The sequence below is a fragment of the Balaenoptera physalus genome, assembly GCF_965194825.1.
Source record: "Balaenoptera physalus genome assembly, chromosome: 13".
NCBI classification, from domain to species: domain Eukaryota; kingdom Metazoa; phylum Chordata; class Mammalia; order Artiodactyla; family Balaenopteridae; genus Balaenoptera; species Balaenoptera physalus.
The window spans coordinates 24,731,510-24,746,377 of record NC_138892.1 but is presented as its reverse complement, the minus strand read 5'-3'; the positions used below and the strand labels follow the sequence as shown (position 1 = coordinate 24,746,377).

Here is a 14,868-nt window from a genome sequence, read left to right as displayed (position 1 = left end):
TGCCCAACAATTCAGTTCAGTTCTGACGCTACTACCCATAGTTAGCACAGACTCCCACAGATTAAGGGCTCAATCCAAGAATGCCCCCACTTCAGATGCCAGCTGTAAATGAGGTGCCCAGGCTACCCATACTTCTGTCCCAGCAGACTGCAGATTCAGGAGTTCCCATGATGCCCCCTAAGGTTCGATAATTTGCTATAGAGACTCACAGAACTCAGGATAACACTTCACTTATGATTACCAGTTTATTATAAAGGATACAACTGAGGAATAGGCAAATAGAAAAGATGCACAGGGCAAGATATGGGGGTTGGGAGGAGCAGAGTTTCCATGCCCTCTCCAGGTACGTCACGCTCCCAGTACATCAATTTGTTTACCAACCAAGAAGTTCCTCAAAATGTGTCATTACGGGGTTTTTGTGGAGGTTTCATTATGGAGGCATGATTGATTGAGTCATTGGCCATTGGTGACTGAACTCAATGTCCAGTTCCTCTCTCCTCCCTGAAGGTCGGGGGCACTGGGCTGAAAGTTTAACTCTCTAATCACATGGTTGGTTTTCCTGGTGACCAGCCCCATCCTGAAGCGATCTAGGCACCTTTCCCCACCTTAGTCATCTTATTAACATACAAAAGAAAATTTCCAAGGAATTTAGGACCTCTCTGCCAAGAAACTAGGACGAAGACCAAATATGGATTTTCTCTTGTACCACGACTGTAAAGTACGAACATCATGTAAAATTGATTTTTAAACATATATCCCAGTGAATGTAGTCTCCCTCAATATATCTCCTCTCATGGAGGTGCTCTTCATGTGTTTCAATAAAGAGGCCATTGTTCAAAACATTTTTGGCATCTACTTAGATGTGAAAATGGAGACAGGGCTCCTTATGTTGCTGAAATGTTTTTGGCTGGACTCAAACCTTTGGTTTCCTGACCATGGGGGACAATATATCTGAGCAGGAATTGTCCTTTATTAAAAGGTGAACTCTGCTCAAGAGCTCAAGGAAATGCCATACATAGCCAGGGCTCAGTGGTTGTAGAGTGTCAATGACAGTGATGGTGATGGGGTTGATGATTTAAGAAGAATAGATTCTATTCTTAGGCAGTACAACAATTGAACCAATTTCCTGAACATATGCTTTCTCAGCCGTAATCCTGTCTTTAATTTCTAATTTTCTTGTTCTCTGCAAAATGTCTTTATAATAATGTTATTTCTTTAAATTTTAATTTAGAAGATTTCTACCACCTTACCAATATGACCCTTTGATCTCATATTATGTTTAAGAAAACTTCTTTTCTGATATATTTAAAGTTTTATTAATACAAAAATTAGAGTGATGAAAAAGATAATCTTGTTTGCAGCAAAGTGTGAAATTTCCTGTGGTCTGATAGAGTTGTGTATAAGCCCTTCTCACCTTCCTAAGAGTTAGGTGCTGTTTCTGTTAGATTGCGGAGAATAACGTTGGTATTGGGATTCTCTCGATCATATAAAGTATAGTGAAACCAAATACATCTAGTTCCCTCTCATCTGGAACTTTTATTAGATGGGTCGCCAGTCATTCATGATATCAGCTCTTAAGTAAGCTAGTATTGTATTATCCTTTCTACTTTGGAACGCATGTTTTTTCCCCAGTCCAAAAAAAAATCCAATAAATCACTAACTTCAAAGACTCAGGTGATATATAAAGAAGAGATAGAAAACATGGTAGAAAAAGATATATATGAGAATGCTAGATAAAAACAGTATTTGCTGTTGGTACGGGCCGGCCGGCTGCACATCCAGCACCCGGTAGGGGGTGCCTGGCACCGCCAGCTGGACGGGGGCCCCCCTGCTACCCACGCCGCTCCGGCGTCCGGGAGGATACAGCATGAGCAGTCGCAGCTCCCGCTCATTCTGCTTCATCTTCTTCAGAATTAACCCCAGGCTCAGCTGGGAACGGAAACCTGAAGTTCCTGGATTCTATCGTGGCTGCATATAGGGAGAAGGAGTTCTGACTCAGGAGCCAAAACCAAGAGCCTCTAGGATGTTGACGTCACCCTGGGGCCACTGTGAGGCTCAGTTCCCTGGAAACATGGTCCCGAACCCGCTCTTCTTGGGACTTGGCATCATCCTAAATCTGCCAGTTACAGGGCTTCTCCACTTTCCCTGGCTCCTGAAATCGTAGAGGGTAGGCCTGGGATTCTCCATCCAGGGTGGAAATGGCCCCTTTGGAAATGTGTGGGGGCATCATCGGATTGGACCAATTACAAGGTAGAGTTCATGTCGTTTAGAGGGCAGGGGACAGACTTGCACAAAGAATTGTCCTGCCCAAGATGCCCATTGTTTCTCTATTGAGAAACACAATTTTTCATTTTGCCGATGAGAAAATTGAGGCTCACATGGTGCTTAGCGTGATTGACATAGTGACTGACATATAGTAGGTGCTCAATAAATATTTGTGGTTGAACAACAACAACAACAAAAACAGTATTTGCTTTCCTACCTCGAAGCTATTGTTTTTTCTTTTAATGGCTGTGACTCTGTATTTTAAGGTTCTTGAAAGGACACAAAGTTAAATCCAAGCGTATTACAAAGCTTGCAATTTTTTATATCCTGCTTACCAATTACAAGAGTAGGCAAATCTAATTGATTAGTGGTTATTTGGCTTTCTCCCTTTTTTCTTGGTCATTAACACTTAGAATCAATGAAAAGACAAATGACACTGGGCTGAGAGAAGCAAGAAGACGTCTCAAAGTAGGTGCTCAATAAAAACTCAGTGGCTTAAGAAAAAGCATAGATACTTTGAATACAATATGATTTTTGTTTCAATCAAGGAAAATAGAACAAAGGAACAGAAGTAATAAAATCTTTCATTATGATAAAATCTAGTTTTCATGCAGAAACTCATATGAAGTATAGCATTGGCAAAAAAAACCTTTAAATTTCCAATGGCTTTCAGAACTCCCCCAAACCAGTTCAAGTCCAGGCCAGATTTTAATGAACCCCTTCAGTGTGCCCCACCTTGATTAACTTCCTTTCCCTTCCTTGTACTGTTTCAGACTTTTATCCTCTCTAGGCAGGCAAAATCATCATCATTTCTTTAATATTGCTCCTTGAACCATAACCTGCTTGAACTAAATTACAATCTGCTACCTACCAAGGTGTTTTTTGTTTTCTTTCTACAAAGTGTTTCCTAATCCAGCAAAAGGAACCAAGATTCTCTGGTACCTTATCTTGGACAATTTGGACTCAAAGCTATTTTCTAAACACATACAAGACTTCTCAGTAATTATGTAATTGCCAATGTTATCTCTGTTGAATGACAAAGAAAGAAATTCAGTAATTTCGCCTGGAACCTAACTTTTCTTGAGAAGTTCCCTATGGAAGACCCAGAACCTTCCATAAAATTTCCAAAAGCTGAAGCTGGAAAAGTGTCCAAAGTGCCACAGAGCCCATGGGAAAAAAATTTAACCGAGGAGGTGAAAGACTTGTACACTGTAAATTATAAGATGCTGGTGAAAGAATTGAAGAAGACACAAATAAATGGAAAGATACTATGTGTTCATGGATTGGAAGAACTAATATTGTTAAAATGACCATATTACCCAAAGCAATTTACAAATTCAGTTCAATCCCTATCAAAATTCCAATGGCATATTTCACAGAAATAGAACAAAGAATACTAAAATTTGTATGGAAGCACAAAAGACCCTAAACAATCCTGAGAAAGAAGAACAAAGTTGTAGGTATCACACTCCCTGATTTCAAACTATGCTACAAAACTATATTAATAAAAACAGTATGGTGCTAGCACAAAAACAGACACATAGATCAATGGAACAGAATTGAGAGCCCAGAAATAAACCCAGACATATATGGAGAATTAATTTACAACAAAAGAGCTAAGAACATACAATGGAGAAAGAATAGTCTCTTCAATAAATGATGTTGGGAAAACTGGACAGCCACATGCAAAAGAATGAAACTAGACCACTATAGTACACCATACACAAAAATTAACTCAAAATGGTGAAAAGCTGAAAGAATTTCCTCTAAGATCAGGAACAAGACAAGGATGCCCACTCTTGCCATTTTTATTCAAAATAGTTTTGGAAGTCCTAGCCGTAGCAATCAGGGAAGAAAAACAAATAAAAAGAATCCAAATTGGAAAGGAAAAAATGATACTGTTTGCAGATGACATGATAGTATACATAGAAAATCCTGAAGATGCCACCAGAATACTCTTAGAGCTCATCAATGAATTCAGTAAAGTTGCAGGATACAAAATTAATATTCAGAAATCTGTTGCATTTCTATACACTAAGAACAACATATCAGAAAGAGAAATTAAGAAAACAATCCCATTTACCATTACATCAAGAAGAATAAAATGCCTGAGACTACACCTACCTAAGGAGGCAAAAGACCTGTACAGCAAAAACTGTAAGATGCTGATGAAAGAAATTGAAGATGACACAAACAGGTGGAAAGATATACCATGTTCTTGGATTGGAAGAATCAATATTTTTAAAATGACCATACTACCCAAGACAATTTACAGATTCAATGCAATCCCTATCAAATTACCAATGGCATTTTTCACAGAACTAGAACAAAAATTTTTTTAATCTGTATGGAAACACAAAAGACCCCAAATAGCCAAAGCAATCTTGAGAAAGAAGAATGGAGCTGGAGGAATTGGGCCCCCTGACTTCAGACTATACTACAAAGCTACAGTAATTGAAACAGTATGGTACTAGCACAAAAACCAGACACATGGATGAATGGAACAGGATAGACAGCCCAGAAATAAACCCACATACTTATGGTCAATTGATCTACAACAAAGGAGGCAAGAATATACAATGGAGAAAAGAAAGTCTCTTCAATAAGTGGTGCTGGGAAAACTGGACAGCAACAAATAAAAGAGTAAAATTAGAACATTCTCTAACACCCATATACAAAAGTATGCCCAAAATGGATCAAAGACCTAAATGTAAGACTGGATACTATAAATCTCCTAGAGGAAAACATAGGCAGAACACTCTTTGACATAAATCACAGCAATACAGTTTTGGATTCTCCTCCTAGAGTAATGGAAACAGACAAAAATAAACAAATGGGACCTAATTAAACTTAAGAGCTTTTGCACAGCAAAGGAAACCATAAACAATGTGAAAAGACAACCTACAGAATGGGAGAAAATATTTGCAAACGATTCAACTGACAAGGGATTAATTTCCAAAATATACAAACAACTTATACAGTTCAATATCAAAAAAAAAACCCAATCAAAAACTATATCTGGAGAAAACTCTAATTCGAAAAGATCCATGCACCCCAATGTTCATAGCAATACTATTTATGATACCCAAGACATGTATAATATATTATATACAATGGAATATTATTCAGCCATAAAAAAGAATGAAATAATGCCATTTGCAGCAACCTGAATGGATCTAGAGATTATCACATTAAGTGAAGTAAGTCAGACAGAGAAAGACAAATATCATATGATATCACTTATATGTGGAATCTAGAAAAATGATACAAATAAAGTTATTTACAAAAATAGGCTCACAGACATAGAAAACAAGCTTATGGTTACCAAAGGGGATGGGGGGGTGTTGAGGGGAGATAAATTAGGAGTTTGGGATTAATAGTTACATACTTACTATATAGATAAACAACAAGGACCTTGTATATGGCACAGGGAACTATATTCAGTGCCTTGTAATAACTTACAATGGAAAAGAATCTGAAAAAGAATATATACATATGTATAACTGAATCACTTTGCTGTACAATTGAAACAAACAACATTGTAAATTAACTATACTTCAATTAAAAAAAGAGAAAAAAGAATCTGAAAAAATATAGATAGATAAATGTATGTATAACTGAATCACTTTGCTGTATACCTGAAACATTGTAAATCAACTATAATTTTTTTTAAAGTGCTTAATAAAAAAGTTAAGTTTTGAAATATGGAATTGAAAAAATTAACTCAAAATGGATAGAAAACTTGAATATACAACCTGAAATCATAAACTTCCTAGAAGAGAACATAGATGGTAAATTCATTAACATCAATCTTAGCAATGTTTTTGTGGATCTGGCTCCAAAGACAGGGGAAACAAAACAAAAATAAACAGACAGGACTACATCAGACTAAAAGCTTCTGCCCAGTGAAGGACACCATTATCAGAATGAAAAGGTAACACACTGAGTGGGAGGAGATATTTGCAAATCATATATTAAGTAAGCGGTTAATATCCAAAATATATGAAGAACTCATACAATTCAACAAAAACAAAAAAACAAAACCCCCCCAAACAGCCCAATTAAAAAATGGGCAAGGTATCTGAATAGACATTTTTTCAAAGAAGACATAGAGATGGCTAACAGTCACATGAAACTATGTTCAACATCACTAATTATTAGGAAAATGCAAATCAAAGCCATAATGAGATATCACCTCATACCTGTTAAAATGACTATTATCGAAAAGACAAGAAGTAACAAATGTTGGAGAAGATATGGAGATAGGGAACCTTTGTACACCATTGGTGAGACTATAAATTGTTGTAGCCACTCTGGAAAACAGTGTGGAGATTCTTCAAAAAATTGAGAATAGAACTGCCATATGACCCAACTATTCCACTTTTGGGTGTTTATCCAAAGAACACGAAAACACTAATTTGAAAAAATACATATACTCCGGTGTTCATACGGAAACAACCTAAATATCCATTGATAGATGAATAGATAAAAGCAGATGTGGTGTAAATACAATGAAATATTACTCAGCCATAAAAAAGAATGAAATCCTGCCATTTGTGACAACATGGATGGATCTTGAGGTTATTATGCTAAGTGAAATAAGTCAGATGGAGAGAGACAAATACTGTATGATTTCATTCATATGTGGAATCTAAAAACAAAACAAGTGAACAAACAAAATAAAATGAAAACAAACTCATAGATACGGAGAATAGATTAGTGGTTACCAAAGGGGGAAGGGATTGGGGAGTGGGCAAAATAGGTGAGGGGGATCAACTTTATGGTGGTGATGACAACTAGAGTTGTGATGGTGATCACTTTGTGGTATATACAACATCGAATTATAATGCTATACACCTGAAACTTGTACAGTGAAAAAGAAAATACATGTTGGAGAGGATGTGAAAAAATTAGATCCATCATACATTAATAGTGGGAATGTAAAATGTTGCAGCCTCTATGTAAAACATAGAGTAAAAGAGTTTGGTGGGTCTTCAATAACTTACATAGTATTACCATGTGATTCAGTAATTTCATTCCTAGATATGGAACCCCCGAAACTGAAATCAAATGTTCAAACAAAACTTGTACCTGTATTTAACAGTAACACTTCACAATGGCCAAAAGGTGGAAACAGCACAAATGTCCATCAACATATGAATGGATAAACAAAATGTGGTGTATTCATAAAATGGAGCATTAGTCATAAAAAGGAACAAAAAGTATTGATACACACAGCAATGTGGATGAACCTCCAAAATATTAAGTTAAAGAAGCCAGACATAAAAGGTCATATACTGTATGGTTCCATTTTTATGAAATATCCAGAACAGGCATATACACAGAGACAGAAAGCATATTTGTGTTTTCCAAGGACTGGGGTAGTGAAATTAGGAAATTAAAATTTAAACAGATCAAATAGTTTACTCAGCCTCACATAGCTGGTATATGGTGAGGTCTGAGTGAACAAAGCAGTCTTACTCCAGAATGTACACTTTTAACCTCCATGTGGTTATTCTGCCTCCCTGAATTGGTTAAGGTGGGATTTCTCTTACATATTAGTAATTGTAAAAGCAAATAATGGAAATCTAGTTATCCTATTTCAAAAAAAAAGTAAAGAAAAAAACCCACATGATTATACATTTGTATGAGGATTTTTAAAGTTTTGGAAAGATATTCTTTAAACTGCTAACAGTGATTACTTCAGGATTGAGTAAAAAAGGAGAATATTATTAATTTTTTCACCTCTTTATTATCCGAAGTTATAGAAAGCATTGGAATACTTTGATCATTTTTTTAATCCAATAAAATGAAGAATAAGAAATGAAAACCAGCCTCTACTTTTAAGTTCGTTATGTTTTCTTGAGAATAAAAGTTTCATTTAACAAGCAGACAAGACATTAAAAAAACTTGTCCTCTAGTTTCTTACCAGGATTCAGGGCCCCAAGGATCTAATTCATTGTGACCATTCTCCGTGATGTTTCTCTTACATCTTAAAAAGTATCTAAGTCTGCGTGAAGTGCGTCCCCAGTAAACATTTATTTCCTTTCCTTTATGTTTGTTCTCTCCTTCTTGCCCTTCTCCCACTCAAATAACCAGTGCTATGACCCCAAAAGTAGTCTTTATTTTCCATTTTTCAGGCTGCTCAGATGACTTTGGCTGCACTAGTCCTCAGCATGGTAACTAGGTGTTTCTTTCAGAAAGAGTGAGCTCCAAACATAATTTTTGCTTCACCATGTCAGGATTTAAGCTCAAAATGAGGGAGGGAGATTTGTCAACTGGGCAATGTGTTATGGAGGAAAGTGGTTCATTAGTAACTGGGCCAAAATTCCTACACTTACAATCATATACAATGATTATATAAATACGAATGGTCCATATTTATACGAGTGTCTGCTGTCTTGTAGGCTCATTTTTATAGATTTACAGATATGAATCTGTAGGCTGTTTTTATAGACTCATAGATATGAATCTTCATAGGATAGAAAATGATATATGTGACATTTCAGCAGGGTGGAGATGTGAAATTTTGTGTCTTACCTTAAGCAAGAGTTAAAAATCTTTCACATAAAATTATTACATGTAATTGGTATTTGAGAACGTTACTTCAGTCAACAGTTTGGAACAGTGCATTTCATGAACACTTTTATGCTTTTTCTCAGGTCCCATTTGATATCTCGCTGCCGTCTATGTTCAGTCTTGAGAGACTTTTTGATCTTGCTAGTGGTTGTATCGTATCAGAAGGAAGCCTTTTCAACTGGATGGTGTCGATTATTCCCTGAACATCCTTTACATGTTAACCTTATAAAGGATTTAATTGTTACTGCTTTTCTTGTTTGAAATAAATTTTTGGAACTATCCTCTTATAATAAGCAAAATAAAATTGTTTTCTTTCATAAGCTAAATTTCTTTAAAAAAAAACATCGTTTTGAGTAATGTTTTAAATGGTATTTGAATTAAATGACAATGCTGTTGCTTATTAAAACTCTCTTACAGAGCTACTCATAGAAAATATGTTTGTGCACAGTACAACTATTCCCACTTTTGTATGATGTTTAGGTCTTTAGATGCGTCCATACAGCAAGACTGAATTAAACCAGTGGTTCTTGACTAGGGGCAGTTTTGCCCCTCAGGTGACATTTGGCAGTGTCCGAAGATATTTTTGATTATTATAACTGCGAAGGGAGTACAGCTGGCATCGAGTGGGTAGAAGCCAGTGATGCTGCGAAGTATCCTGCAATGTCCAGAAGAGCCCCCCACAGCCAAGAATTATCTGGCTCAAAATATCTGTGCCAAGGTTGAAAAATTCTGGATAAACTTCAAGTCAACTCGAAGTGTTCAGTCAACTTTGGAATTTGTCTGTGTGGCTTGGGAAGAAATCTACAGTGAATTTTACACTTCTGAGAGATAGCATTGCATAAAGTTTTAGAACATGGGCTATGGAACTATATAGACATGAATTTGAATAGTAACTTCACACTTGCTAGTTCTGCTACTTTGAGAAAGTAAATTCTTTAAGCCTTCCTTTCCTTACCTGTAGAATGGGAACATTAATAGAATTGCTGTGAGGATTAAATTAAGTGATATGATTAAAAGGTACTTAGTACCTGAAATAGTAATAATCATCTTGCTAGGAGTTGTCATTTCCCTGCCAAATTGGAAGAAGATCATGCATTTCTGACCCACTTTGTTTAGCATCAAAGAATGCTATATGTGAGTGCTTCCTACATGCTGGCTCATATTCATGGTAAAATGAAAAAAATAAGGAAACGTAAATATGTTTTTTATAAAGTTAAATGTGTTTAATGAACTGCTCTTTGTTCTAAGATTATGGATTTTCTCCTTCCTATTTGGGTTAAAATGGCCTTTTTAAAATTTTTATTGAAATACAGTTGATTTACAGTGTTGTGTTAGTTTTCAGTTATACATATATATATAAATATATATATTCTTTTTTTACATTCTCTTGTATTATAGGTTATTACAAGATATTGAGTGGAGTTCCCTGTGCTGTACGAGTTAAGTCCTTGTTGGTTATCTATTTTATATATAGTAGTGTGTATATGTCAGTCCCCAAATCCTAACTTATCCCCCCCTCACTTTCCCCTTTAGTAACCATAAGTTTGTTTTCTATGTCTGTGAGTCTATTTGTGTTTTGTAAATAAGTTCATTTGTATAATTTTTTAGATTCCACATATAAGTGATATCATATGATATTTGTCTTTGTCTGGCTTACTTCACTTAGTATGATAATTGCTAGATCCATCTATGTTGCTGCAAGTGGCATTATTTAATTTTTTTATGGCTGAGTAATATTCCACTGTGTGTGTGTGTGTGTGTGTGTGTGTGTGTGTGTGTATACCACATCTTCTTTATTCATCTGTCGATGGACACTTAGGTTGCTTCCTTGTCTTGGCTATTGTGCAATAACTAGTGCTGCTGTGAACATTGGGGTGCTTGTATCTTTTTGAATTATGTTTTTCTCCTGATATATGCCCAGGAGTGGGATTGCAGGATCATATGGTTGCTCTATTTTAGTTTTTTAAGGAACCTCCATACTGTTCTCCATAGTGGCTGTACCAATTTACATTCCCACCAACAGTGTAGAGGGTTCCTTTTTCTCCACATCCTCTCCAGCATTTATTATTTGGAGACTTTTTTATGTTGGCCATTCTGATTGGTGTGAGGTGATACCTTATTGTACTTTTGATTTGCATTTCCAATAATTAGTGATGTGGAGCATCTTTTCATGTGCCTTTTGGCCATCTGTATATCTTCTTTGGAGAAATGTCTTTTTAGATGTTCTGCCCATTTTTCGATTGGGTTGTTTTTTTTGATATTGAACTGTATGAGCTGTTTGTATATTTTGGAGATTGATTCCTTGTCAGTTGTATCATTTGCAAATATTTTCTCCCATTCTGGATGTTGTCTTTTTGTTTTGTTTATGGTTTTCTTTGCTCTGCAAAAGCTTTTAAGTTTCACTAGGTCCCATTTGTTTATTTTTGTTTTTATTTCCATTACTGTAGGAGATAGATCCAAAAAGATATTACTGCGATTTATGTCAAAGAGTGTTCTGCTTATGTTTTCCTCTAGTAGTTTTATAGTATCTGGTCTTACATTTAGGTCTTTAATCCATTTTGAGTTTATTTTTGTGTATGGTTTTAGAGAATGTTCTAATTTCATTCTTTTACATGTTGCTCTCCAGTTTTCCCAGCACCACTTACTGAAGAAACTGTCTTTCCTCCATTGTATATTCTTGCCTCCTATGTCATAGATTAGGTGACCATAGGTGCGTGGGTTTATCTCTGGGCTTTCTACCCTGTTCCAGTGATCTATATTTCTGGTTTTGTGCCAGTACCATACTGTTTTGATGGCTGTAACTTTGTAGTATAGTCTGAAGTCAGGGAGCCTGATTCATCCAGCTCTGTTTTTCTTTCTCAAGATGGCTTTGGCTATTTGGAGTCTTTTGTGTTTCCATACAAATTTAAAAACTCTTTGTTCTAGTTCTGTGAAAAATGAAAATGGCCTTTCTTTTATGAAGTAGTGATAATAGGAGCTGGTAACCCATATTTTAAAATGTACTTACTTTACAATAAAAGAAAAAAGTAGCAACCTAGCAACCTTATATTGGTCCCTGTTTTGGTTTTTGTTTTGTTTTTGTCTTTTTTGTTTGTTTTGTTTTTTCATTTACACATCCATGAAGTCCAAAGTCTGGGAATAACCGAGCTAGAATTGTCAAGAATACTACATAAAAGAAATGAGTCTTGAGCAAGACTTTTAATGATAAGAAGGGTAATAATGTTTGAAAATTTGCTGGTAGGGAAGATGCTGTTGGAGAACAGAGGCATAAAAGTGAAAATGAATATAATGTATGTGCAAAGGACTCTCCTGCTACCAATCTGGACAGTCATGATGGAAATAAGATAAGCTCTAAGGGTGGAATTGGAGTGAAGACTTTGGCCTTGATTCAGTATATGATAGGGTAGCATTACTGGTGATTAAGGAAAAGAGTGACACATTCCTGGCACTAGTGGACATTTGATAAGTGTTGATTGAGTGAAAGGGAATGAATGAATGAATGAATGAAATGAATGATAGCCTGGCTTTCAGGGAAGATGAGCATGCGGTATACAATGGAAAGGAAAGAAACAAAGGCAAGAAGACCAACAGGAAACCATGTTGTAGTGAAAAAGAAAGGAACAAAATATTTACCATTGAATTCAGAAAGAAAATTTGCCTGATGGCTATACCCTCAAACAAAATAAAATTTGGGTCAGCCAGAAAAGCCATTCAGAAAGTGATGGTGCTAATGTGGTGAAGGTTTCCAAATCCTTTGGCCTGGGACTGGGGTTTATAAATTTCTCTGCTGGGATCGAGAAAGCTTTCAAGGGTTTTGTGTTTCTCCCAAGGGAAGTTTAATTTATTATGCAAAGGTTAGCTACCAGCGGCAAAAGGAACAACAGGAGGCACTACACATTTAACGTAAGTGTGGAAATACAGCCTGACTAATAACCAAGGCCCTTCACTTCAACCTAATGTTCATTTCCTGAGAATGTATATGCGTGTCTTTCATTATTCATTTCTGTTAAGTTTTTACTAATTGGATGCCTTTTGTTTTGCTTTATTTAAAAATTAATGGACACAGGGACTTCCCTGGTGGCGCAGTGGTTAAGACTCCATGCTCCCAAAGCAGGGGGCCCAAGTTCAATCCCTGGTCAGGGAACTAGATCCCACATGCATGCCACAACTAAGAGTTCGCATGCCACAACTAAGGAGCCCACATGCCGCAACTAAGGAGCCTGCTTGCCACAACTAAAACCCGCAACCAAATAAATTTAAATAAATAAATATATTTTTTAAAAAAATTAATGGACACAAATACATGTACTGTTTTATAGAACTTTAGAATGATGCCTGGCACCTAATAAAGGTCTATAATATTTGTTGAATGAATGAATGAATAATTGGATGGGTGGATGTATATATGTATGTATGTTATGTATGTATATATGTACATACGTGACCCAGGCAAGGTGACAGTATGGGGCTCTAAAAGGAGGGGAAGCAAAGGTATCACCACCACCTCTGCCATCACTATCACTATCTTTTGTTTGTTTGTTTTATTTTATGTTTTTATTGAGGTATAGTGAATTTATAATGTTTCAGGTATACAGCAAAGTGATTCAGTTATACAAATACATATATATATTTATATACACATACATATATGTATATTCTTTTTCAGATTATTTTCCATTACATGTTATTACAAGATACTGAATATAGTTCCCTTTGCTATAGTAGATCCTTATTGTTTATCTATTTTATATATAGTAGTGTTATCTGTTAATCCAAAATTCCTAATTTAGTCCCCCTCTTCCCTTTTGGTAACCATAAGTTTGTTTTCTATGTCTGTGAGTCTATTTCTGTTTTGTAAATAAGTTCATTTGTATAATGTTTTTAGAGTCTACATATAAACGATAGTGTATGATATTTGTCTTTCTCTGTCTGACTTACTTCACTTAGTATGATAATCTTTAGGTCCATCCATGTCACTGCAAATGGCATTATTTCAATCTTTTTATGTGAGGAATATTCCATTGTGTTTAATATCACATCTTTATCCATTCATCTGTCGATGGACATTTGGGTTGCTTCCATGTCTTGGCTATTGTAAATAGTGCTGCTATGAACATTGGGGTGCATGTCTCTTTTCAAATTAGGTATTTCTCCGGATACATGCCCAGGAGTGGGATTGCTTGATCATATGGTAACTCTAGTCTTAGTTTTTAAGGAAGTTCCTTAAAAAACTATCACTGCATTTGTTGTCTATCCTTTCTGGAGCATTTACCATGCAAGGCACTGTATAAGTAAATACTTCACATGCATTATCCCCTTCTGGACTCACAAGAATTAGGAGCGTGATGCACATAGGATGACTGGCTCTGTGTTACAGGTGAGGAAACGAAAGCATCAGGCAGTTCAGCAACTTGTCTAATGATCATATTCAGAGGTAGAGCCAGGATCTAAATCCCAGCTCTTTCTGACTGGAGAATTTGAGCTCTTTGTGGCTAACCTGGCTTCCCCAGCCCTCGTACCTATTCTACTGCTTTGGGAAATTTGAAAATCAAGGGAGAGGAAGACATAGCTGAACCTCAAGCTAAAACTGGAATACCTATTGGGGAACACCCTAGAAACAGATTGTTAAAAATCACTTGCAGACTTGAATGGATAACCCAAGAAAGCATGGGGTGTCCCCAGTGTTATCCATGCCAGTATATTGATTTCCTTTGGGGAAGGCAGGTCCCTTCCAACTATTGCAGATAATATTTCAGCATATTTTTACTTCCTTCCCACATTTAGTAACTTACAGATGCTGTCATTCTTAGGTTTTGTTTTGACTGAGAGAAACACCGTCTGAAACTGCACCAGACCCTGCAGTCACGGTTTCCCCATTTTAAGCCATCATTCCAGAAATCCCCCATCTCTTCTAAAATAGGGACAACAGTCACTGGTTAGCGCTGAAACTTTCTGTGCAAGGCAGTGAGAAAATGGTGATGAACTGGGCTGAAGTACAAACAAAAAGAAAATTCAACGTCTACC

General features: G+C 36.2%; 1 protein-coding gene across 1 annotated transcript in view; it reads left to right on the top strand.

Moving 5' to 3' along the window:
* CFAP54 (cilia and flagella associated protein 54) overlaps positions 1 to 10,479 on the top strand; it is a 311,690-nt gene extending 301,211 nt beyond the window's left edge. Inside the window, 1 exon segment of the mRNA XM_082419565.1 lies at positions 8,928 to 10,479. Within this exon segment, the coding sequence (XP_082275691.1) occupies positions 8,928 to 9,047 (120 nt within the window). The 3' untranslated portion in view covers positions 9,048 to 10,479.
* The last annotated feature ends 4,389 nt before the right edge of the window (positions 10,480 to 14,868 follow it).